This window comes from Schistocerca cancellata, chromosome 2 (genome assembly GCF_023864275.1).
Source record: "Schistocerca cancellata isolate TAMUIC-IGC-003103 chromosome 2, iqSchCanc2.1, whole genome shotgun sequence".
Lineage (NCBI taxonomy): Eukaryota > Metazoa > Arthropoda > Insecta > Orthoptera > Acrididae > Schistocerca > Schistocerca cancellata.
In genome coordinates, this window is record NC_064627.1 from 1042791658 (window position 1) to 1042819394 (window position 27737).

General features: G+C 42.7%; 1 protein-coding gene across 1 annotated transcript in view; it reads right to left on the reverse strand.

Annotated features, from left to right (window-relative positions):
- LOC126163021 (sterol O-acyltransferase 2-like) overlaps positions 1-27737 on the reverse strand; it is a 239914-nt gene that overhangs the window by 143372 nt on the left and 68805 nt on the right. Inside the window, exon 3 of the mRNA XM_049919891.1 lies at positions 10451-10596. Coding sequence (XP_049775848.1) covers positions 10451-10596 — 146 coding nt within the window. The remainder of the gene's footprint in view (positions 1-10450; positions 10597-27737) is intronic.

A 27737-nucleotide genomic window follows, 5' to 3' on the forward strand; every position in this document is an offset into this window, starting at 1 on the left:
CGTATGCCAGCAGCAATGGAGGGGTGTCAGTTGTGAAGCCAGACAAACGCGTGGTTCCTGGAAAGAGCCAGCAGGCCTTTCAGTAGTTGCAGGGGCAACAGTCTGGATGACTATGTAGCTTTGTAATATAAGGCAACAAGGCCTTGCTCTGGTGCTACTGCGAAGCGACTGAAAGCGAGGGGAACTACAGCCTATTAGTAGCCCTGAAACCTTAGCCTGTTAGCGTTCAGCCATGCAACAATTTCAGCTCCTCTTGTGCCAGTGCTATGTGGCCGATTAGCTTGCCAACAAACGCGTAAAGTACAAATAGTACACAAAACCTGGGCTTCAGGATGTAAATGCCATCTTCAGGCGTTACAAGAAAGAAGGGAAACTAAGAGAGATTCTTCATAAAATTAATTAACATTCAAAGGGTCCATACAAATGTGAAAATCAGATGACACCTCGATTGCATATGAGGAAGTCGTATCAAGTCGGTAAAAAATCCAGCAAATTTATCAAACAGCATGCGAGATGTCGTGCAGATAAGGCACAAAAAGGGTCTCTGAGTCAATCAGTCTCCCACTAAGTAAACGCGGCCCTTTGTGTTCGGATAGTTGAGGTTATTGTCTGGATGTTGCAACTTGTACTTCATGACTTATAACTGTTCCAAACTGATTACGAGTGGCACCATGTTCATTAAGCCTAGTTTCAAAATTTCTCCGCGTCTGCTCGATGGATGTACAATCACACTGTGAGCAGTTCACACCGTAAATACCATCTTTACTGTACGGCCGGTAGGTACAGAAAGGGCGCCGATTAGCACCTACAGATCTGAAACAAAAAGGGATGCTCAGCAACTGTTTGCAGTGTTTGTAGTGCCTACAGCGGTCTCCATTACAGTAGGTTATCGTATTTGGTCATCTTCGCGTAAGTTGTGTCTATAACGTCTTGACCCATGATCTTAGAGCAGGACTTAACAACTGCCCGGTTTTGAGTGCGAGTACTCGCGTCTGCTCAGGCACGTGCTTGCGAGCAGGTGCAAGGTCGCGGATTAGGGAGGGGGGGGGGAGGGAGGGGAAATGCGCGCGCACGTATGAATAGGACCGCAGCGTGCCTATTGAATTCGCGCCGACTGTGTAACGTTAAAAGTACTACGATCAGCTGTAACAGTCACTTCGCTGGTTAAGAATCATGTCAAGTCGCCGTTGTGTAGCCCCAACCATGCTTTCGCAGTTCAACCCCCATTGGGAGGAATTGTATCTGTTTACAGAAAAAGATGGTGTTGCAAAATGTTTAGTATGTCACAAAACGCTGAATTCTTTAAGGAAATTTAATTTGCAGCGACATTATATGTCGTACCACGCGAAAGACTAAGGAAGTGGAAAATGTGATGGACCAGATCGTGCACAGGAAGTTATTAAACTGAAAAGGAAGCTATCAGAAGAAGATCTGGACGACGAAGAAAAATCAACTGAGGCAGCTCTCAGCGTGAGCTACAAAATTGCTTTGTTTTTAGCAAAATCCCTGCGCCCCTTCACTGATGGCGATTTAATAAAAGATGTTTGGTAGTTGCAGCGGAACATTTGTGTCCATCTCAAGTTGAACACTTTCGGATTGTGCCATTATCTGACATGACCATTATGCGTCGCATACAGGACATGGCAGACGACGTCCAGAGCCAGCTTGCAAATATCTATAAAGATTTTATGGCGTATTCTGTAGCTCTGGACGGAAGTGTTGATATCACTGGAACAGCGCAGCTTTCCATATTTATTAGAGGTGTTAATAGAGATCTTCAGGTGAGGAAGGAGCTCCTCGATGTAGTAGCCATGAAGAACACTCCAACCGGAGGTGATATTTTACGTAGTGTTGAAGAAAGTGTTGAAAATATAGGATTGTCGTGGAATTCTTTAGTTTCAGTATCTACAGACGGTGCACCAGCGATGACAGGGAAAAAATTAGGTTTCGTTGCGCTGTTGAAGGAGAAAATGCAAAAACTGACCGTGCCGAATGAAATAAGGGGCGTTCACTGTGTGATCCACCAGGAAAACTTATGTGCAAAGAGTATCACTCTAAAAAATGTGATGAGTGTTGTTGTTCGTACAACCAATTATTTAAGGAAGCATGGGCTACAACACAGACAATTTAAAAGCTTTCTTGAGGATGTAGAAAGCCAGTATGGTAGCCTGCCTTATTACAGCGACGTCCGCTGGCTTAGTCGTGGCGAATTATTAAGTCGAATTTTTGCCTATTAGATGAGATAAATATGTTCATGGAAATAAATAACATGTGTGTTCCTGAATTGAAAGAGCCTTCATGGAAATGTGATCTCGCATTCTTAGCAGTTTTAACTAGCCATCTGAATGCTTTGAACATTTCACTACAAGGTAAAGATCTTCTAATTACTCATTTCATAGATCGAATACGAGCTTTTAAAATGAAATTGACACTTTGGGTGAGTCAGCTGGAAACAGGAAATCTAGCTGATTTTCCTAAATTATCATCCATGCAAGATGTTCACAGACTGTGAACGTTATTCACATAGTTTAGTTGCCCTTAAGGAAGAATTTGATCAACGCTTTCAAGATCTGACAGCACTAGACAGTGATGCTGATCTGTTCTCCTCTCCATATTCAGCGAATATTGAAGAGATTCGTCCTGAGCTGCAACTAGAAATCATTGACCTGCAGTGTAACAGATAATACAGAGACTAATTTCAGAACAAGAAAAACATTTTGGAATTTTACAGACACTTCCCTCAGGACAGATTTCCTCATTTGCACAAACTGGCGGCTACAGTAATATCAAAATTCGATTCCACGTATGTTTGTGAATAACTGTTCTCTGCAATGAAATGTAACAAGACGCGCCTGAGAAACGCATTGCCTGATCGAAATTTAAACTGCACGCTGCGCCTACGATGCACAAGAACAATTACTCCGAACATAGACGCAATTGTAAAGGGCAAAAAGTACAAGGTAACAGAATCCCACACTTCAGTGACACCTTTTATTGTGTAACAGTTCACAAATTAATACTAATGTAGAGGCATACACTAAGCTAATAAAATTTTGTGGCACGTGTACATTCTCCTTTATTTGTTTCATTTGTCACAGTAATAATTCGTGAATGATATCCCTGCGGATGGCCGCGGATTTTCATTGACTGGCGGCAGCTGTTGTGTGCCCCACGTGACTCTCCCCACTCTCCGCTCTGGTCCGGTAGTGGGGGTAGCGTGCTCGTGCTGCTCCGTGCTCGCGCCTTGCTGCTCACAGCTTGCTCCGCGAGCACGTATGTTGTGAAGCCCTGTCTTAGAGGCTGCGTGTCATGTCAGCTGTGAGGTGTCACATAATCTTTTCATAACTAGTTCAGTTTTTCTTTTTCTGGGTTTTACATAATATGTTGATCCTCAGGTTAGAACCTTTAGAATTTTTTGTAGTTTACTAGTCACGCTGCCTTCTCCGTTACTGAAGATTTTATGCACCCTATACGTTGTATTGCGCTATCTGTATTCTTAGCCTTGCATTCTTAATATGACGTACTCTGTATATTAAGATACCTTCCACTATTGTATTTAATTTGTGGCATGTCAGTTTGTCCTCTTTTACATTCTATATTGTGGTTTTGTTTATTTTATATTTATGCTATGGTTTTATTAATTTCATTTCTTGACAATTGCATTGTATGTTGCATGGCTTGCTTTTGTTGTTTGCTATGCAGCAGGCTTATCGTAGCTAACAAAAAATGTCGTGTGAATAGGGCCTCACGTCGGGTAGACCGTTCACCGGGTGGAAGTCTTTCAATTTGATGCCACTTCGGCGACTTGCGTGTCGATGCGGATGAAATGATAAGGACAGCACAACACCTAGTCCCTGAGCGGAGAAAATCTCCGACCAGGCCAGGAATCGAACCCGGGCACTTAGGATTGACATTCTGTCGCGCAGACCACTCAGCTACCGGGGCGGACATCGTAGCTAATGCCACGCATAAATAAGGTGTTTTTAGCGCTATTAGTGGTGGCTGACGTTTGGGAGGAAATGTCTTGTTGGCTATGATTCAAAAATGGTTCAAATGGCCCTGAGCACTATGGCACTTAATATCTAAGGTCATCAGTCGCCTAGAACTTACAACTACTTAAACCTAACTAACCTAAGGACATCACACACATCCCTGCCCGAGGCAGGATTCGAATCTGCGACCGTAGCGGTCGCCCGGTTCCAGACTGTAGCGGCTAGAACCGCTCGGCGGCTATGATTCCTTCGGTGGCCCTGCCGCTCCAGGTAATAGCTCTGGTGGCGGCCACACACTGGCGTACGTGCAGCGGGCTGGTGACTTAACATGATAAGCTACTTCTCAGGCTCACAAATTGGCATTTTACCGCTTTCATGCCTTCATTTTAATTTATGAAGCCCATGCCACATGACTGCTCGTTCGCATTTAGGTACAATGTGTGCTTATTTGCTGTTACAGTCAAAATTTTTTGGTTAGGCCCCTTTTACCTGATGTGGTACTGGTTGACTCAGAACCTTTTCACGCCTCACCTGCACAGCATCTCGCGTGCTATTAGATAAATTTGCTGAATTTTTTAGAAGACTGGTACGACTTTCTCGTACACAATCAATGGATGACCTCATGCCCTTTTAATATTTATTAATTTTATAATGAATATTTTAGTTTTCCTTTTTTTTAGCTCTGAAGATGGGATTTACATAATCAAAACATGAGTCGTGTGTTCAGTTTTATCCAAATAAAGGTTTTGTCATGTACAACTGGAGGGTATTTATTCGTCATGAAACAATTTAACAGCTATGGATATCCCGTAAAGAGTAAGCCATGAATTTGCTCAGCTGAAATTTTGACACTATCGCAGCGACTAAGAAGATAGCAAGTTTGCTCTGTTGTCTGACGCATGGGATAGATTCATAGCAAACTGTCAAATCATTTATATTCATGGTCTATATTATTGTGGCGATGAGTAGTTGAGCCTTCCTAGTGGTAGCTGTCGGTTCAATTAATTCGTGGCTTCTAAACCTGACCAATATGGGCAGAAATAATGAATTGCTGTCGAAAAAGTTTCGAAGCATCCTAGATGTGAAAGTGTTAGTGACTTCGTACTGAAAATAGTTGTAGGTTAGACCTAGATAACGGAAGGAATGTTACGTGTGACAGATTCTTCACCTCACTTTCACTAACACGACATTTGAAACCAAACAGAACCCGCTTGCTTGGTACAAAAAACAAAATTAGAAGGGAAGTGCCTAACTGCATGAAGGAAGCTCGCGACGACCTATACAATACTTTAGTTTCCAAAAACGACGATACGATCCTCAGAGTGTCAAAGAAAGCTAAGAAAGAACGTAATAATTCTCAGTTCCTTGCAAATTGTAAATGACACAAAGTCAAAGCTTGACATTGTGACATGTTACAATGAAACTAAGTATGGAGGAGACGATATTCAGGTGACCCACGAGTTCTCATTGAAAGCTGGTGCAAGAAGGTAGCCTGTTCACACTTTTTATAATATCCTACATTTGGTAGGCATCAGTGCTTGGGTAAGCTATAAGCTAGTAGGCCTACCAAGCATGAAAATGACTAAGTATGAGAGATATAACATTCAGTTTTACAAATAGTAGTAATTACTGACTAGTTTACTATTTGTAACATTCCATTCTGACAATATTCTATAGTTCACTAACTATTCGAATTTCAACCTTTGAATTTCACAGTTCACGATGAAGGTTTTCATAAATAAGAACGTTAATATTGAATACATTTCGCCTTTTATTGTTATTTACTCAAAATGATGACAACGGTGGGTTATTGTCCGTATCAGCGACAGTTTATACAAAAATTTATATTTGCTTCCACACGTTTATTGAGTGTAATTATAGCCAGAGACATCACAAAGGCTTTTACCAAGTCTTAATAAATTAAAACTCACGGGGTACCAAGTACTATTCCTAGTTGAAAACACTACCCACCAAATATTCTAGAAGTTTTGGTAGTTGAAATTTTTTTCTGTGTTGTACTAGCACCTGAGGTCAAGATCTACATAGGGTCATAATTCGAACACACTAATTAACATTGCTCAAATTTGAAATACCAAATGTTTTCGCTGTTTTCTTGGATTGGCGTAAAAAACAATAGTAACAACAGTTTCCACAACTGTGACTAAAATCAGTTATCTTTTCTTAATGAAATACAAATGAATTACGTTTTTTGTGGCCTGACACCTTAGGAATCACAGCTTCCTCTTTGCAACCTTTTGCTGCGTCGTTACTCCAAAGTATTAAAAAATGGCTCTGAGCACTATGGGACTTAACATCTGTGGTCATCAGTCCCCTAGAACTTAGAACTACTTAAACCTAACTAACCTAAGGACATCACGCACATCCATGCCCGAGGCAGGATTCGAACCTGCGACCGTAGCAGTCGCGCGGTTCCGGACTGCGCGCCTAGAACCGCTAGACCAGCGCGGCCGGCTTCCAAAGTATTAAACTTCAGTCTGAGCGCAATCTGTGATCGCGTGCAGTGACATTAAATTCATGTCTGAAAAGGCCAGTGAAGCAGAAATCTCGATAAAATGTATGCGTGAGGGTTTTGTGGGAACTGCTCCATTTTTTCTTGTCACACAATACAAGTAGTAAACGAGGAGATGGAATACGTAGCTACCACTACTTCTCGAAGCCTCACTACTTCAGCATATGCCTGGGGAAGGAGAAAAAAAACATTATTTCGGATTGGTGAACAGATTATCTGGTGACTAACACACAATTTTCACGACATGTGTTTTACATTGGCAGCATCACAGTATGCGACCTTGTCTGCTACGCTATATTTACATCATTTTTGTTTTATGTGATTTTCTTCTGGCAGCACGTGGCTGGAACTCTCTCGGCTTGCTTTATCCTTTGTTTACTCTAGTGTGAAACTATAAATGTCTATATTTGTCGAATTATTGCTTCTCACAAAATCTGTTAATACGACGATTTGCAGACTTGCTAGTTGTACCTTACAAGTTATGTGAAGTATGCGTTTCTGTGTAGTCTGCACCCGCCAACTTTTGTTAGTTGAAATTTTTGTCTGTGTTCTACTAGAATGAGTACAAAATAAATGATCAGTCTTTGGAAGCGGTAACATCAGTCAAGTATCTGGGTGTGACTATTCGCAATGATCTCAAATGGAATGATCAGATTACACAGGCAACGGGTAAGGCGAACTCTAGATTGCGGTTTATTGGTAGAATCCCGAAGCGATGCAGTCCTTCAACAAAGGAAATAGCTTACAATACGTTAGTTCGCCCAGTCTTAGAATATTGGGCGTCTGCATGGGACCCTTACCAGTTGGGTCTGATTCAAGAGATTGAGAAGGTCCAAAGAAGAGCGGCAAGATTCGTGACTGGTACATTTAGCCATCGCGAGAGCGTTACAAATCTCATAGAAAGTTTGAAGTGGGACACACTTGCAGATAGACGGCGCGCTAGACAGAAGGGGCTGCTCACTAAATTCCGAAATTCAATCTTCACAGAGGATGTAGAGCATATATTATTACCTCCAACTTTCAAATCGCGTAATGATAATCATTCAAAGATAAGGGAAATAAGAGCTCGTGCTGAGGCGTTCAGACAGTCGTTTTTCACCCGCGCGATCCGTGAGTGGAACAGTGGGGGGGGGGGGGGGGATATGACTTTGGCGCGAATTGTGTCCTCCGCCACACACCGCTTGGTGCCTAGCGGAGTATATATGTAGATGTAGATGCCTTACATTGGGGTGGGCGTTCACAGGTGAATCACCGCCGCTATCGTTGTCGCCTCCCTTCCCCTCTGTCTGTGCACCTACGAGTCCACTAACTCTGTCGTCAATATACTCGTAGAGCTAGGACTAACCTGAACAGTGGAATACCATCAGTATGTATATATTCTAATGGATTTCGAAAACTGGGTCTGCTGCACATCTATCAGCACAACATGCTTACCATTCTGTTATTTTTAATCATTTCTAATCGTCACATGATGAGGCCTCTGACCTAAAACACTGGACGAAACTACGACAAAAATATACAGGAATGGTCAAAAGTATGGAAACATCAAAAACAGCTCTTTATCATGCCCAACCAACCAACAGGTTGCAGGAAAAAGGTTCGCATTCAAAACAGCTTCCAGTCGTCTTGAAATGGATAAATACAGATTCTATATGTTTTTCAAGGAACTCTTATCCTACCTTTCCCGCCAAGTACTGGCACGTTCAGGTAACGATTGTGGAAGTGAATAGCGGTCACGCACCCTTCTCTCGAAACCAGATCACTAAGGCTCAATATTATTGATATGTGGTGACTGGTGGTGACATGGGAGATACGGCACTTCATCCTCAGGCTCACAACACCAATCCTGGCGGTGCAAGCTGTGTAAAAAAGGGCCGTGTCGTGTTTATTTCATTTATCGTATGGGTAGGGCTTCCCGTCGGGCAGACCGTTCACCGGGTGCCGGTCTTTCAATTTGACGCCACTTTGGCGACCTGCAGTCGATGAGGATGATAGGTTGATGATGAGGACAGCACAACACCCAGTCACTGGGCGGGGATAATTCCCCGACCCAGCAGGAAATCGAACTCGGGCCCAGAGAATTGACAATCCGTCACGTTGACCATTCAGTTAGTGGGGCCGGACGCCGTGTCGTGTTTATACACATGATCGGCATTGGGGAACAAACATAGTAGCCGGACGGAGTGGCCGAGTGGTTCTAGGCGCTAAAGTATGGAACCGTGGGACCGCTACGGTCGCAAGTTAGAATCCTGCCTCGGGCATGGATGTGTGTAATGTCCTTAGGTTACTTAGGTTTAAGTTAAGTTACTTAGGTTTAAGTTAAGTTACTTAGGTTTAAGTTAAGTTACTTAGGTTTAAGTTAAGTTACTTAGGTTTAAGTTAAGTTACTTAGGTTTAAGTTAAGTTACTTAGGTTTAAGTTAAGTTACTTAGGTTTAAGTTAAGTTACTTAGGTTTAAGTTAAGTTACTTAGGTTTAAGTTAAGTTACTTAGGTTTAAGTTAAGTTACTTAGGTTTAAGTTAAGTTACTTAGGTTTAGTTAAGTTACTTAGGTTTAAGTAGTCCACAGTAAATTGCAGGGGACTGATGACCTCAGAAGTTAAGTCCTATAGTACTCAGAGCCATTTGAACCATTTTGAACAAACATAGTAGCATGGGATGGATATGACCAGCCAAAATACAAACATAATCCTTGACAATAATGAGACCTGGCAGAGTAACCATGGAATACCACGATTTGACTTCCTTGAACATCACCGTACCCCCGCCATGTTTCACTCTTGGCATGCATACTGAAGCAGAAGTTGGAAACGGTGTGAAACAAGACTTATCCGATCATATGAGTTTCTTCCTTTGCTCCATGTCCAGATTTTGTGGTTTCGGCAGCACGTTCTCTTATTAACCGCATTTGCATCACTGATGTGCGATTTTGCAATTTCAGCTGGCCCTCCAGTTCCCTGTTTATGGAGCACCCTTCGTGTCGGTTTGGTCCAGACAGGTTACCAGAGTGCGACATTCAGCTCTGCAGCGACTCTTGCAGCTGTCTTATTTTTAGTCTCAGTCCTCCTCGATGACCGTTTTTCACGCTCGGTCAACACACACTCTCGTTCCGTTTGTGCCTCGGTGGACGACGTTTTCCCGCTTTCCCTGTATGCAGAGTGAATCTTCGATATGTTGCCCCTTGAGAAACGCTAGACAATTCGGCTCTCTTTTCGACGGTAGCACCCACCGTACGGGCAGCAACGATTTTCCCGCGTTAGAATTTACTTATCTGCAACATACGCAGCTGCAACAAGACAGAACAGTGTTCTAATCACCACTGACAATTGAGCACATTCCACAGGTGGTCTCTCATGGTTAAATACAGAACCGCAACCTGCAGGCGTGGCTAGAGACTGCATTTTTGGTCAGACATGCATTTCTCTCGGTGTTTACATATTTATATCCAACCCCTGTAATTATATTCATGGGAGTTGAGGGTTTGACAAACAACTGCCGCGCGGGATTAGCCGAGCGGTCTAGGGCGCTGCAGTCATGGACTGTGCGGCTGATTCCGGTGGAGGTTCGAGTCCTCCCTCGGGCATGGGTGTGTGTGTTCGTCCTTAGGATAATTTAGGTTACGTAGTGTGTAAGCTTAAACACTGATGACCTTAGCAGTTAAGTCCCATAAGATTTCACACACATTTGAACATTTGACAAACAACTGATAGGGCCAGAAAGGAAGGCTAGATATATCTCAATGTCTCCCTACAATCGGCTGGGTACGTTTGTTTGAAGGTCGGAGGGAGGCAAGGCATACGACTAGCAAAAAGCCATTCTCAATAAAATAATGCCGTGTTCAGAGCAACTTTCATTTTGCGGACAGCTTTACTTAGTGCAATCCAACAATGAAGAGGAGCGGCGGCAGCGGTGGCGACGTCTGTACTCACGTCCTGTTGCGGTACTTGGCGTCGTCATAGAGCAGGTGGTGGGACGGCGAGGGCGGCGTGGCCGGCACCTCTGCCACTCGCAACGCCTCCTCCACCAGCTGCTGCAGCTTCTGCTCCAGCTGCTCCACCGCCTCCGTCTGCAGCTGCTGCGCTTCCCAGAACACAAGCACAAGCAAAGGCTTACTCTCTCAACTACAAAACTACGGCACAAACTACACAGTAAATACTACACTACTGGCCATCAAAATTGCTACACCAAGAAGAAATGCAGATGATAAGCGGGTATTCATTGGACAAATATATTATACTAGAAATGACATGTGATTACATTTTCACGCAATTTGGGTGCATAGATCCTGAGAAATCAGTACCCAGAACAACCACCTTTGGCCCTAATAACGGCCTTGATACGCCTGCGCATTGAGTCAAACAAAGCTTGGATGGCATGTACAGGTACAACTGCCCATGCAGCTTCAACACGATACCACAGTTCATCAAGAGTAGTGACTGGCGTATTGTGACGAGCCAGTTGCTCGGCCACCATTGACCAGACGTTTCCCATTGGTGAGAGATTTGCATAATGAGCTGGCCAGGGCAGCAGTCGAACATTTTGTGTATCCAGAAAGGCCCATATAAGACCTGCAACATGCGGTCGTGCATTATCCTGCTGAAATGTAGGGTTTCGCAGGGATCGAATGAAGGGTAGAGACGCGGGTCGTAACAAATCTGAAATGTAACGTCCACTGTTCAAAGTGCCGTCAATGCGAGCAAGAGGTGACCGAGAAGTGTAACCAATGGCATCCCATACCATCACACCGGGTGATACGCCAGTATGGCGATGACGAATACACGCTTCCAATGTGCGTTCACCGCGATGTCGCCAAACACTGATGCGACCATCATGATGCTGTAAACAGAACCTGGATTCATCCGAAAAAATTATGTTTTGCCATTCGTGCACCCAGGTTCATCGTTGCAAACCTCCCCATCTGTTGATTCAGGAATCGAGACGTGGCTGCACGATCCGTTACAGCCATGCGGATAAGATGCCTGTCATCTCGACTGCTAATGATACGAGGCCGTTGGGATCCAGCACGGCGTTCCGTATTACCCTACTGAACCCACCGATTCCATATTCTGCTAACAGTCATTGGATCTCAACGCGAGCAGCAATGTCCCGATACGATAAACCGCAATCGCGATAGGTTACAATCCGACCTTCATCAAAGTCGGAAACTTGATGGTACGCATTTCTCCTTCTTACATGAGGCATCACAACAACGTTTCACCAGGCAACGCCGGTCAACTGCTGTTTGTGTATGAGAAATCGGTTGGAAACTTTCCTCATGTCAGCACGTTGTAGGTGTCGCCACCGCCGCCAACTTTGTCTGAATGCTCTGAAAAGCTGATGATTTGCATATCACAGCATCTTCTTCGTGTCGGTTAAATTTCGACCGTAGCAGTCAACCGGCCGCGATGGCCGAGCGGTTCTAGGCGCTTCAGTCCGGAACCGGGTGATTGCTACGGTCGTAGGTTCGAATGCTGCCTCGGGCATAGATGTGTGTGATGTCCTTAGGTTAGTTATGTTTAAGTAGTTCTAAGTTCTAGGGGACTGATGATCTCAGTTGTTAAGTCCCATAGTGCTGATCCATTTGAACCATTTTGAAGCGTAGCAGTCGCGCGGTTCCGGACTGAAGCGCCTAGAACCGCTCGGGCACCACCGCCGGCGACGGTGAAGTAATGAGAAATTATGAAGAACTGCGATAGTGATGACAATGAGGATTGGTTTGTGGGGCGCTCAACTGCGCTCATCAGCTCTCGTACGAAGTCCCAATTTTGTCTCACTCCAGTTTTTTACGCAGTCCAATCTAGCAACTATCACGAATGATGAAACGATGAGGACAACACAAACACGCAATCCCCGGGCAAGAAGAATCCCCAACCGGCGGGAATCGAGCCCGGGACAACTGCGATAGTGAATGCCACACTAGGCAGTTCAGTTGAAGAGGCTTCGACGTCTCTAAAAAGGCCACCACGGAAATTTGACAAACATATGAGAATACAAGAAACGTATTGTATAGCCACCTTCTGTAACAGGAGTGCTACAAAACATCGATGTAAAAGGAGGCGCAACGTATTGTCAGTAGAGATGCAGTAAGAGCATAGTGGGTCGTTCAGGAGATCTCTGACTTAGAACCTGGACTACTCATTAGACCAGGGACATTTCAACTCTTAAGGCTGCCCAAGTCGACTGTTGGTCTTGATATTTTGAATCGAACTTTAAGGAACAAATATAGCTAAAGAAAGACCAGGAATATCTCACGTACTGACGGACAATGACCATCCAGCATTGCAGAGGGTGGCTATAAAATAATAGCGTGGAATTAGCGGGAGGAATGACTGTTGAGTTCCAGAGTGCTACCATTCTTCGAGCTAACACAATGAATGTGTGTATGGAGTTAAACGGAATTGGGTACAAGGTCGAGCATCTCCTCATAAGCCACACATTTCTGTTGTCAATGCTAAGCGATGCTTGAAATGGCGTAAACAGCACTGGCCAGTGGATGACTGGAAACGAGTGATTTGGAGTGATGTATCACGGCATACCCTATGGTATCCGGTAAAAGGGTTTAGGTTTAGCGAATGCCTGGAGAACGTTCTCTGCCGTCGTATCTAGTGACAATAGTGAAGAAAAGAGCACATGGTATCAGAGTATAGGGGCGTTTTTCGTGGTTAGAGTGTGGTCCCTTTATTGTGCCTAAGAAACCGCTAACTGCAGAAGGTTACGAACAAATTTCACAGTATTGTGTACTGCGTGCATTAGAGGAACAGTTCACTGATGATAGTTGCTTCCATCAACATGAAAAGCAGTCTGTCATGAAGTCTGTGAGGCAATGCTTTGTGGACAATAACATTCCTGAAATGGACTGGTCTGCCCAGAGTGGCGACCTGAACCGAATACATCGCCTTTGGAATGAAATAAAAGTCGAATTCGCTCAGACCCCATTATCTGATATTATCTTGTCTGGTCTGGACTCGTCAGGAAGAATAGGTTGTGAGTCCTCCAGACAGACACCTCACTGAAAGTTCCCCAGCAGAGTTCAATCCGTCATGAAGGTTAGACACACCCCATACGTGTGTCCACTAACGTGTGTCCACTAACGTGTGTCCACTAACGTGTGTCCACTAACGTGTGTCCACTAACGTGTGTCCACTAACGTGTGTCCACTAACGTGTGTCCACTAACGGGTGTCCACTAACGGGTTTCCACTAACGGGTTTCCACTAACGGGTTTCCACTAACGGGTGTCCACTAACGGGTGTCCACTAACGGGTGTCCACTAACGGGTGTCCACTAACGGGTGTCCACTAACGGGTGTCCACTAACGGGTGTCCACTAACGGGTGTCCACTAACGGGTGTCCACTAACGGGTGTCCACTAACGGGTGTCCACTAACGGGTGTCCACTAACGGGTGTCCACTAACGGGTGTCCACTAACGGGTGTCCACTAACGGGTGTCCACTAACGGGTGTCCACTAACGGGTGTCCACTAACGGGTGTCCACTAACGGGTGTCCACTAACGGGTGTCCACTAACGGGTGTCCACTAACGGGTGTCCACTAACGGGTGTCCACTAACGGGTGTCCACTAACGGGTGTCCACTAACGGGTGTCCACTAACGGGTGTCCACTAACGGGTGTCCACTAACGGGTGTCCACTAACGGGTGTCCACTAACGGGTGTCCACTAACGGGTGTCCACTAACGGGTGTCCACTAACGGGTGTCCACTAACGGGTGTCCACTAACGGGTGTCCACTAACGGGTGTCCACTAACGGGTGTCCACTAACGGGTGTCCACTAACGGGTGTCCACTAACGGGTGTCCACTAACGGGTGTCCACTAACGGGTGTCCACTAACGGGTGTCCACTAACGGGTGTCCACTAACGGGTGTCCACTAACGGGTGTCCACTAACGGGTGTCCACTAACGGGTGTCCACTAACGGGTGTCCACTAACGGGTGTCCACTAACGGGTGTCCACTAACGGGTGTCCACTAACGGGTGTCCACTAACGGGTGTCCACTAACGGGTGTCCACTAACGGGTGTCCACTAACGGGTGTCCACTAACGGGTGTCCACTAACGGGTGTCCACTAACGGGTGTCCACTAACGGGTGTCCACATACTTTTGATCAGATAGTGATACTCGCCATGTCAATGTTCAGTGCATGGCCCATCATACTTCATAGCTATGTTCTCCATTTGGTGCCCCACTCCTTTCCCGCATTGGGTCACATAGTGTTCAAATATAGGTTTTCTAAATTTACTGAACCAAGCCGTGTGGGAACTAAGTCGTCTTTCTTCAAAGAGTCCCCCATTCAAGTCCCCCATTCAGGTCCCCCATTCAAGTTCCCTTACCAAATTTATTACTCTTTCTTATGGACTATGCCGATCATTAACGATCCTAATAGGGCCTCTCTAAATTCGTTCATAGTCTTGTCGTGCCTAATCTACCGACACATTTGTTATCGAACTGTAAGCCTGGCATGTACAGAGACAAGTGTGACTAATAGTATTTATTGGGTTTTGTGATTTTTCGTGTGTCTAGAGCTTTGTAATATTCGAACTCGCTATTTAGACCAGCAGCTGTATTTGTTCCTGTGTGGATGCTTGTATTTGAGATCTGTCTGAAAAATAAACAGTAATACTCAAAATTGCTGTCACACTAAATAAAATTTTGATATCTTTCAACAGAAAGTATCATGTTTAGCATTTACTTGAAGGATGTGGGCTCATCTACTAATGAAGACGCTCTTTCTAACGTAATTCATCGCGATATTCCTGAAATGATCAAAATTTCGTCTGCTTTTATGAATTCGGTAACTGGACAGTGGTGGGTTGACCGAGAAAAAAGAAAATTCTCTCAATAACGACTTAAGTATTTAGTTGCTCATAGTTCAGAAAAACGTAAAAAGCCTAAAGAGGTCTTGCATTCATCAGTCATTTTATGAACTACTGGTATTTTTGTAAAACTGAAGGAACGTCCTTGTAGATTACAACCTTATGCGATCAGAACTGGAAAACAATCGAGGGAAATTTTCTACCCACCAAACGCTCTTTTCTTAGCACACCTCATGGCCCAGTGAGGGTCCAAGTCTGAGCTAGACTCTTGCTGTGGCGCACAGTTTTCATTTGTCAGGAAGTTCGACAAGGACACACTCGCCGCAGCGTAGTGCATATTTCTTTTTGATGAACAGTGATAGGTAAGGTCATCAGTGACACGCTATTGCTTTCACCTTCGCCAAGCCTTCAACGATCATCAATTTATTCCGCCTAGTTGACCACATTTTGCCTCTTTCTGGCACGTATACATGATGGAACCGAAACTCCACTGACAAAATTGTCGAGGTCATTCAGGAACACTTTGAGTGTTTTGATGAAAGTGACCTGTGCTCTGTGGTAACGCAGTGTAGTGAAGTGACTCGATGCAGCTGTCAGGTACTCGGAAAAATACATGTTTGCCTCCATCTGTACAAATTTATGATTTATTTTATTCCGGTTTCGGTCGCAGCGACCAGCTTCAAAGAAATAAAAAAATGTGTGTATTATTGGATAAATTTAGAACCGTCAGTCGTATAATGTTTACACGACCAGGTGTAATAAGCCATGGTTGCGATACCAGCACAAACTTGACTTCACTGTAATTAAGAAGAACGATCATTAAGGCGGTTACCCGAGGACTGAGAACTGACTCCTTAATATTGTTCCTGCTTAGTTACAGTGTCTCGCTGTCACGCTTCGGCACCAACCTGTAGAAATGTCTGCACTCGGTAGCTGGGCACACATGCTCGTTCACCATCTGAAAACATCTGACAGGTTTCTATGTCGAATTAAATGAAAAGTCAAACAGTTGCTTTATAATTCCACACGGAAAATTCTTCCTGTTTGTTTTTATGTCACTGATTTCCTATAGATGATGACCAGGTCTCCCACAATATAAATGTTTCTAACAGGTAAGGTTCAAATTGGCTCTGAGCACTATGCGACTTAACTTCTGAGGTCATCAGTCGCCTAGAACTTAGAACTAATTAAACCTAACTAACCTAAGGACATCACACACATCTATGCCCGAGGCAGAATTCGAACCTGCGACCGTAGCGGGCGCTCGGTTCCAGACTGCATCGCCTAGAGCCGCACGGCCACTCCGGCCGCAAAATAATGTTGAATGTCATGTTTTCTGCTAGTCTTTACACAATTAACTATTAAATATCTTTACTAATAGTGGCAATAGCGGTTCATTAATTACGATCTAATTAGTTCTTAATCGTATTATAGGTGCACGAAATGTTAATAATCTCCACATAACATACAGTAGCAATAACTGTACATATATTCAAATACCTCTATTCGCATTCTAACTGATACTGCTCATAACATGCAGACGAGTTCGCACGGAACTGTTTATACAACATTATATTGCAATACAACGCTTTCCGAGGCTGACGTAAACACAAATATGAGATGCATTGCATACTTTTCTGTAACAGAAACGTCGTGCCGAAGGAATAACAAACATAAACCAATGAAGCGATCGATGCAATGCTAAGAATTGTGAATGTATAGCTGAGTCTCAACACATACTGACTGAAGTGAAGTCAGAGCTAAGACTGAACGTATACGAACTGAAATGGCGCGAGCGTCCATCTTATAAATACTCGCGCTAACTTATTAAGCAGTTATTGTTATTAAGATATGATCTGAAAATCCCGCAGGTTAAAATGTTCGCCGGCCGGTGTAGCCGAGCGGTTCTAGGCGCTTCAGTCTGGAACCGCGCGACCGCTACGGTCACAGGTTCGAATCCTGCCTCGGGCATGAATGTGTGTGATGTTCTTAAGTTAGTTAGGTTTAAGTAGTTCTAAGTTCTAGGGGACTGATGACCTCAGATCTTAAGTCCCATAGTGCTCAGAGCCATTTGAACCATTTGTTACAATGTTCGTCCTACCTGGTAGTTGAAACTGCTGTCAAATTCGATTTAACTGATACGGGGTATGAGCAGTAGCTATTAAAATGTACAGAACCAAATTGCGCATACGCATTGGCATTCGCTGAACTATGTGTAAGTATGCCATCCATACTGAATGATGGAATTTAACTATCGAAAGTTACGTAATCTCGATTAGTGAAGGTTCTCACGTAATACGGGTGTCACTGGATGCAGAAACTTCAGGTTAACGAAAGTATGCGACTAAATGCTTGTATATTACAGTACTTCGGTCATAATCCGTTCCGAAAGTTTGGGCTAGTTGAAATCATTAACTTTTCTGATAAACTAAGTTTTGGAAAATATAATCACATCGCTGAAATCACGAAAAATTAATTTCTTTAGTTAATAGGGGATCTTTCTTTAGAGTTAACGTATTAGCTCACAGTGTTTTTATGGATAGTTGGCTGTACGAAATTTTATAATTTTACTAACTTTTGTATTACTGCATTTCTAGTGAAACTAATTATTACAGCACATTCAGAACGTTAAATAGCATGACCTGGGTAATAACGTTTTGAAGGGGATTTCCGTTTAAGCAAAACGAATATTTTGTGTAACATGTATCACTATTTTAATATTGCCATTAATATCTGAATCTCTCCCAAGGGACATTGCCTTATCGAAGGTACCTTCAGTACCGGGCGGCAGGGTTTGCGTGCTCCAGCTTAGTTGAGGATTATGCCGGCGGTAGCCTCAACGGAGGAGCCAGACGAAATGTGTCCCACCTAGGGAAGGGGTGGCTCTATAGGCATGGTGAAGCCAGCTCTCCTAGGGGAATAAACCCTAAAACTTCTACAAGCTCGAGAAACTAAAGAGGAGCATCGGAAACTGGATAGAAACTCTTTACGACAATTATTGGCAAGGAAAAGGACATTCAGAGTTGGTACATGGAACCTTCAAAGCATGGCAAATAAACACACCGAAATAGAGAATGAAATTAGTCGACTGAAGGTGGACATAATTATTCTGTCAGAAACAAAAAAAGGGACAAGGAAATGAGAAATTTGGAAACTTCATCCATTTTTGGTCTGGAGTTGATAAACATAAACGAGCAAAAGCAGGCCTTTCCATTCTAATTAACACTGCTCTGAGCACTTACATCAAGGACTATGCATTTATATGCAAAAGACGATGCGGCACAGCAAACCAAAGACCATTTCTACCAGAAAATAGACACTCTACTCAACTAAGTCAAAAAGCACCAAGAAGTAATAATAGCAGGAGATTTTAATGCAAGGTTTGACCCACAAGTAAGTGATGCAGTAGTAGGAAGATATGGAGAAACTGTCAATAGTTCTGGAGAAAATCTTATAGAATTCTATAACCAATATGACTTGAAAATTCTGAACACACACTATTCACATAAAGATATCCACAGATATATATGGGAGAGACCATCATTGCGGCAGAAATCAATAATTAATTACATCATTACCAAGCAACGGCCAAAAGTGTTCAAGAGTGTTGAGTCATGCGGAGACCAACTGTGGGTCTGATCACTACTTAGTTTTAGCAAAGTTGACATACCCATTTAGGAGAAAACCATCAACAACTGGACAAGTGACTGAACAGAGCAATCATGAGAAATTAGAGCAGGCAAGGTATAAGTACTTTCTGCTGAAGCAGTTCAACATCAAGGATTTATTTCAACGTAGATTAGAAAATGGACTAAAAGCAATTCCAGAAGATGACAGTGTTGAAGTAGAATATGAAAATATTAAAAAAAAGCACTTACAAAAATTTCTCTAGAGGTACTAGGGACTGAGAGTAAGAGTCTAGGTAAATGGGATCCTCCATGGATGTCTGATGACCTGTTGATTAGAGAAAAGAAAAATCTCTTCAAGAAATGGTTATCCACTAAATCAGTACAGGACAGGCAAACTACCAGACAACAAATTACGAATTAAGAAACAGAATTAAATTAGAAAAGAACAAGATGTAGGAACAGAAATTTATTGAAATTGAGAGTCTAATAGGTGGATCGTAAACAAAAGAAGTGTGGAGGAAGGAAACAAGTAAACAAGCAGTAAACAACCTAATTCCCTTAAAGGAATGGAAAATCATTATGCAGACCTTTTAACTGAAGATAGGTCATATTACCCGCAAGGGAATGAAGAGAAGATGGAAGTAACTGGTCGAAATACAAACATTACAATACAGGAAGTGAATTGTGCATTAATTAAAATGTTTCCTGGTCCAGGAAACATTCCTGTTGAATTATTGAAGATTGGAGGAAGATATCTGAAGGAACGAATAACCTGCCTGATGAACAACTGTTGTAAAAGGACTGAAATTCCCTCAGAATGGAAAAAGTCATATATGGTTTCTGTTTTCAAGAAAGCGAATAGAAAAGGCACAAACTGCTATAGAGGCATTATTGTTAACTAGAGATGGGCAAACTGAAACACGTAACTGTTTCGAAGCGAATGAAACAGTACAATGTAATGTTTCGATACGCTGTTTCGAAACAGTGAAACAGTTTGTGTTTTGTAATTTAATAAACCTACACATTTTATCATCTTGAATGTCTACTGTATAAGTGTGTCTATATAAACACGAATGAGGTTCGAGAGCGCTAATCATATCGCAGAAAGTATGAAATTATCACTTAGGCGTCTTGGCAGTTTCGTATTTCATGCAGCAAATGCGCTGCTTTCGTGTCGTGTGACTTTCATACTTTTCAATTGGCTGAGGACAGCCATAGCTGAATACAGAAGAACCACCACGAACGGAACTGGAGGTGGGAGCAAACTGCAGAAACAACGGATATGCTACTGGGATTCCCACATTCCGTTAGTATGGATAATATACCCATCCTGATAATTTCCATGCACACAAAGGGAATCATTGTGGATAATAGGCACAGCGACTATAGCCTCACAAATAATGCCAAATAATTCGAATAAATAACAAAATATAACAGAAAAAAATTTTGTCTTTCAAGGTGTTTCGAACCGTTACTATAAATTCACCATGCTTCCCTGCCCTTCCCGTTCACCATTACACTATCAGTGATATGTCAAACAGATTGCTTGCAATTATACCTACATGAAATTTGTATATATGTCTAATAACTGTCACTACGCCTTTTTTATTCACAATGTTGTAGGCTTACTTGCGTTTCTTAATATGATTTCTCTACATGAACAGAGAAGCGTATGTTATAAAAAAGTGTAATTTAACTGAATGATTTTCACATATTTATTATTTTGAATGTGAATAGTATGCGTTGTTTTATTGTTTGGTTAGTGTTTATAAAGCATATGTTACGCCATTTCGGGATAGGACAGTCAGCTAGAAACGAAGCTTTATTTTCGGATATCTTAAGCTTCATGCTATTGCTTGTCAAAAAGATTTCGACACTCTTGAAAGTGTTTCACGAAGTGGTATGTTGTGTTTCAGTACCTGTGCCGAGCCCGAATCTCGTACGACACAGAGCGGAATGAAACATCACTGTTTCGATACATTTAGTCCGTTCCAAGCACAGGTGGACTGAAACAGCCTTATTTTGAAACAACGATACAGTTTCTGTGTCTGGCTCGAGATCGAATCTGATCCGGTTATCCGAGACAGGGACGGAATGAAACACCACTGTTTCGAAACAGTGAACCACAGCCGTTCCGAAACACTGAAACAGTTCCACGTATCGATACACTGTATCGAAACATAGAAGCAGTGGCCAAGTCTATTGTTAACTGTACAATGAGCCGCTTATTTGGCAAGATAATGGTCGAAAAAATTGGACAAAATGTTGGCCACCTTATTGGGGAAGACCAGAGCGGGTTTAGGCAGAATAGACCATGTACAGATATCTTATTTATTTTACAACTATTAATGGAGATATTTATAGCATTGGGGAAGAAGCTACACACTGCCTTTGTAGATTTAGCAAAAGCTTACGATACACTCCCTAGATCTAAGTTGTGGGAAGCTATGAAAGATATAAGTATAGATGATCACCTTTCACAAATTATTATTGAAATGTCCAGAGATATTGTGGTGCAGATTAAACGAGGTTCAAAGTTATCAGAACCTATTAATGTCACTAAAGGTTTGCGACAAGGCTGCAGTATGTCACCCATCTTGTTCAATTTAGATGTAGAAATGGGTCTCCGAAATTGGAAGAACAGCTGCAGAGAAATGGGAATCACTGTCAACGCTGTACAGATATTTTCATTAAGTTTTGCTGACGATCAAGCTATTATAGCAAAATATGATCATGACCTTAAGTTTATGACACGACGATTATATCAGGAATAAAACAGATGGGGGCTACAAATGAGTCTAACAAAAACAGAGTGTCTGGTGGTGAATAGTGATGCTAAATTTGAAGTACACATCAATGACAAAGTAGTTATGACACAAGTAGAGAAATTTAAATGTATCTGGGCACATATTGATAAAAGTGGATTGGACCATACATAAGCAAAATATAGAATACAGCAAAGCAGAAAAGGTCAGGGTGTATGAATTCTTTTTGGTGGGATAAGAATATTTCCAACAACAATAAGAAAAGGGTAGGTTGAATCAGTGCTATGCTAAGATCAGGACTATGGATCTTGAATGCGGATCTCAAAAGAAGACTAATAGCTGTGGAAATGGATTATTTTCATAGGAGTGCCAGAATATCAAGAATCGAAAGGAAAACTAATGATGAAGTAAGAGCTAGAATGAAGGCAAATGATACAGTGATAGATATAATTGAAAGAAAATCATTAAAATGGTACGGTCATATGATGAGAATGCCAGATCATCGGTGGCCAAAGCAGGTTTATGAATGGAAACCACCCAGCAGACGTAAGCGCGGAAGACCACTACGTTCTTGCGCAAGACCACACAGATGGAGGAACGGAACATCACAGCATCGACAAGGGAGATGCGCTGGATAAAGAGGCTTGGCGGAGGATAACAGGAATATAACAAGATGTGGTTTTTAATTAGTCTTTGTATTGATTAATCCTGTAGTAGTAATAATAATAATAATAAGAAGAAGAATAAAAAGAAGAATATCTGAATCCGAACATTAGCAAACAAATTTTATATATGCTTTAACTTGTAAATTAGGAGTGAGATAAAGTAGGATTGTATGAAGCAATCCTGCTTTCACAAGTGCAGTCAATATTGTGCCCAATAAATATTTTATTATTAATTGTTTCGATTTTTTTAATGGAAAGCTGAATTTCATATCCACTAATGTGCAGGTTTTTTTTCTGTCTCTGTGAAGATGGTCACTACCATATATCTTAATTTTATCATTAGTCTGAAACGAGACATTAGAACTCACACATCCCTTATACAGAATACTGAGACAATATCCCTTAACAACCTCCTAAAGTTCCTGGATGAAATTGGAGGGTAGCGTATAGAAAGCTGACAATTTCTTTTGAGATCTGAACATGGTTTTTCATCTCACATCTCAGTATTGAACACAGCCATGTGAAGAACTTTAAGGTTTATTGTGTTCTGCATCCCGGTAACCCTTCTTTTACAATAACTCGTTTCCGTATTTCGAACGAAGTTATAGTATTCCTCAATATTAGACGCTTCTAATCTCATACTACGAGGACACTATTAGATCACCAGATGAATTTTACAACTTCTATTGCCGGTAGGAGTTGCCGAGCGGTTCTAGGCGCTGCAGTCTGGAACCGTGCGACCGCTACGGTCGCAGGATCGAATCCTGCCTCGGGCATGGATGTGTGTGATGTCCTTAGGTTAGTTAGTTTTAAGTAGTTCTAAGTTCTAGGGGACTGATGACCTCAGAAGTTAAGTCCCTTAGTGCTCAGGGCCATTTGAACCAATTTGAACAACTTCTACACAAACAAGGACACTTGCTACCCATTTCCGAATGTGTCGATAAGATGGTCATTTCCGCGTTCGTGCGTCTGCGCATTGACATCACATCCATACCTAGATTCCAGATAAACCTCAACTTCGCGGACAGGTTCAGAGGAGCACGCGATGCCAATCATCCACTGTCTCATCCTCTGTGTGGAGGAACGTGATGTCAACACGCCACCCTCCCGCCCGGTTTCAGCCTTATAAATCTTGGGCCGAGGCTTCGTTCAAGCAGCACAATTGTAAAAAAATCTTTGCAGTAGCTAGAATCGAAATACTAAGGCTGCTGCTTTGGTAGATAAGAAAATCATTCTTATTAATTTTCTCATACACTATGTGATCAAAAGTATCCGGACACCTGGCTGAAAATGACTTACGCCCTCCATCGTAATGCTGGAATTCAATGTGGTGTTGGCCCACCTTTAGCCTTGATGGCAGCTTCCACTAGCGCAGGCATACGTTCAATCAGGTGCTGGAAGGTTTCTTGGGGAATGGCAGCCCATTCTCCACGGAGTGCTGCTCTGAGGAGAGGTATCGATGTCGGTCGGTGAGACCTGGTACGAAGTCGGCGTTCCAAAACATCCCAAAGGTTTTCTCTATGATTCAGGTCAGAACTCTGTGCAGGCCAGTCCATTACAGGGATGTTATTGTCGTGTAACCACTCCGCCACAGACCGTGCATTATGAACAGGTGCTCGATCTTGTTGAAAGATGCAATCGCCATCCCCGAATTGCTCTTCAACAGTGGGAAGCAAGAAGTTGCTTAAAACATCAACGTAGGCCTGTGCTGTGATAGTGTCACAAAAAACAACAAGGGGAGCAAGCCCTCTCCACACAAAAACACGACCACACCATAACACCACCGCCTTAGAATTTTACTGTTGGCAGTACACACGCTGGTGGATAACGTCACCGGGCATTCACCATACCCACACCCTGCCATGGGATCGTCACATTGTGTACCGTGATTCGTCACTCCACACAACGTTTTTCCACTATTCGATTGTCCAATGTTTACGCTCCTTACACCATGCGAGGCGTCGTTTGGCATTTACCGACGTGATTTGTGAATTATGAGCAGCCGCTCGAACATGAAATACAAGTTTTCTCACCTCCAGCCTGTCATAGTACTTGTAGTGGATGCTGATGCATTTTGGAATACCTGTGTGATGGTCTGGATAGATGTCTGCCTTCGGCGGTCTCTGTCAGTCAACAGACGAGGTCGGCCTGTACGCTTTTGTGCTGTACATGTCCCTTCACGTTTTCATTGTTGTTGACTCCAACTTATGTTCTCACTGATTTGTCAAATTAATACAGCGTTATTCTGTTTTATTAAGTATCAGTCAACTGATGACTTAGGATTAGAAACGTTTCACTTAAATTGGTGTGGAGATACACATTACATCAAAGCTTAAAGGATTTTTCGCCTATAAAAGTTCAGTACTAAATCAGAAAATCATTGCTGTTCCTTTCTTGATAAATGGAATTTGTGAGTGGAATGAAATACGTTTCAGAACAATACTCACTCACAGCTCAATCCAGCCCCTCCATCTCCCTGTTCCATTACACTTTAGCACAAAAACGTTTACACAGTGATGCCACCAAAATATTTGATTACTTACCAGATGGTATAAATACGAGAGCAAAGTAAAGTTGAAAACAACTGACAATATTTCAGCGTAGCACCTCCCTGTATTCATAAAAGAATTTCTGTTTACAAGGTGTGTGAGAAAAATTACGAGACTGAAACCCTGAAAACACTGTGTTGCTTTACTTGGGTAGACCGGTGTGTTCTTCCTCCCAGATGTTCAGCCCCAGTTTCAGCTCCGTACAGACATCATGTGACTTCTGAGAGCGTCATCAATGAAGTTGTGTTTTAGTATTCGTCACGAAAGTGGAACAGCGGAATATAGAGCAACGTTATGCAATCAAGTTGTGTGTTAATCCGTGAGTGTGACCATTAAAAAGTTCAAACAGGCCTACGGGGAACATTCCCCTATCAAGAACACAACTTTCTTGATAGCACAAATCATTTTTGGAAGGTCGAGAACATGAAGATGCACCCCGCTCAGGGAGATCTTCAAAGACCAAAGAAAATATCGATTGTATGCCGGGACAAAGAACTCGTTCTTCCAGGACTGTCAATCGTATTTTACAAAGATGTCCTTGAAAGGCTCAGGGAGAAGGTGAATTGAGCAGAATGAACATTGAAGACAAGTGTAGGCTGCGTCATTTCAGCGCCCCATGTCAGATGGACACTTCTGTCAAAGAATTTTTGACCTCACAAGGCATTCCTTTGTTCCAAAGGTCCCCGATTCACCTGAGCTGAGTCCTTGGGAGCTTTTTCGTTTTACAAAATAAAAAAAAATGGCTTAACAGGACGTCATTTTGGAACTCTAAAAGAGCATTCAAAAGGATGTCGCTGACATGTTAAAGGACCTACTAGTTTAAGTCTTTCACCGCTGCTGACAAAACGGAACTACGCCTCCGGCGGCGTATAGCTGCCGAAGGCAGCTACTTTGATGGGGACAACAATGTTTGAAAAAAAAATGAAAACTTTGGTAGATGAAAAATCAGTCTCGTTACTTTTCTGTCCCACCTAGCGTGTAGCTCCCTCCCCTCTATAGCTGAGGTCGCTAACGCACTCCTGCGGGGCGGTGCTCGCCTCGGAGGTAAGCCAGTGCGAATCCTGGTGGTGGTGGTCTAAGGCTCCTGATGACCAACCTCTGCGCCAATGTCCTGGATTAAATTTCGCACTGCCATGAAGTAAGGGCGTGTGACACTATCTGTCCTTCGGATGGGGATGTTGAGTTCGACGACCCCCTTTGTGCTATGCGAGAGGAGTAGGTTACGTTACGGAACAGAGCTGTACATTCTCCCTTTTCTCGTCATGTACAAGACAAACATAGCACCACACTGTACACGCATGCATTGCAGTCAACTACGCTCTACAGAAGCACATACGAGAACTCTCTCATACCCGCAACGAAAGGGGCCACTGTATGCAGAGTAAGTACGCCCTTTTCGACATGCCTCTAAAGCCACGCTGTGGAGTTTCCCAGCAAATAATCCACGAGACATTTACATTTTTATTGATGTAATAAGTAAGTGTTGGTGGGCAGCAATTTCTAATTCATCTCTGCATAAAAAAACTTGTAAATTGTTAGCATGTTGCCAGATGTAGATATGTATGTGAAACTTCTCGTTCCACATAATTACATTAACTGTACAAATTATCTGTGGAACATAAAACTACCCAATCATACAATTTAGTCACAATCAATCGTAAAGAATTTTAATTTCACCAGTGATAGATTCTACAGGGCGGTTCAGCTGCCCTACAGAAGTGGTTTTGTGCAACACGCAATGTTGTCTCTGGCCTTCAAAAACCATGCGCGAGATTTTCGTATTGTCCCGCTCGCTGCGCGCAAACTGATAGTCTACAGAAAAAAATGAACAAGACTTTTTTGAAGGAAATTTGATTTAGTTACATTTTGTACTGGGACACGTATTCGCTGGAGGCCGCAGTTTTCAAGTTGTTCAAGGAAATCGTACAAAAGCGTCCTTCAAACGCACCCTCACTCCCACACCCAGCACCCACTTCTCAATTTCTAGTATGTTTGTGGCACTCATTCCTAATACTGTAAAAACTTTACGACTGCACGAATTGCTTCCCATATTCGCCTTTTTTGGTCTTCATCGACTGATCTTATTATGCCACCAGCTTAGTCAACCACTTATGAACTGTAAAATTGACGTTTGTGTAAATTTCACCTAACAATTTTGAGAATTTTAACAGCATCAAATAAACAATTACATCTACGGTAGTATGTTTGTAAGGGTTAAGTTTGGGTCGAACTGTCAACGTAGTAAGTTTTAGTATAACATTTAGGAAATGCTTTTTTCCTTTCATGACCCTAATTGGCACTTACTTATATGAACGACGTAGCCAGTTATGCTAGTGGTGTAACAGCCCAATGTATAGAGAGCGAGTATTAGAAATGGTTTGTGTAATCGGAAATTTTTGTACACTAGTAGAACAGTTTGCCACGAACAACATACTAGAAATCATGACTGGTGAGGTATGCGTTTGGGGGTGGATGAGCATTTGAAGGCCGCTTTTGTACGTTTTTCTTGAAGATCCCCTACCGTGTCCTGCAGCAACAAATATAACTAAATTACATTCCCTATAAAAAGGTCCTGTTCAGTATTTCTGTAGGACTAACAGATTTCATGTAGCGAGCGAGACGAAAAGAATCTGTCATGGATTTTGAAGGCAAGGTATAACAATGCGGGTTGCATAAAATGACATCGGTAGGGGCAACCGAGTCACTTTGTATAATAGCTAGTTCCTTAATTCTGAAGACTAAACTACTGGGTCGTCAGTTTCTCCTTATGAGAGAAACA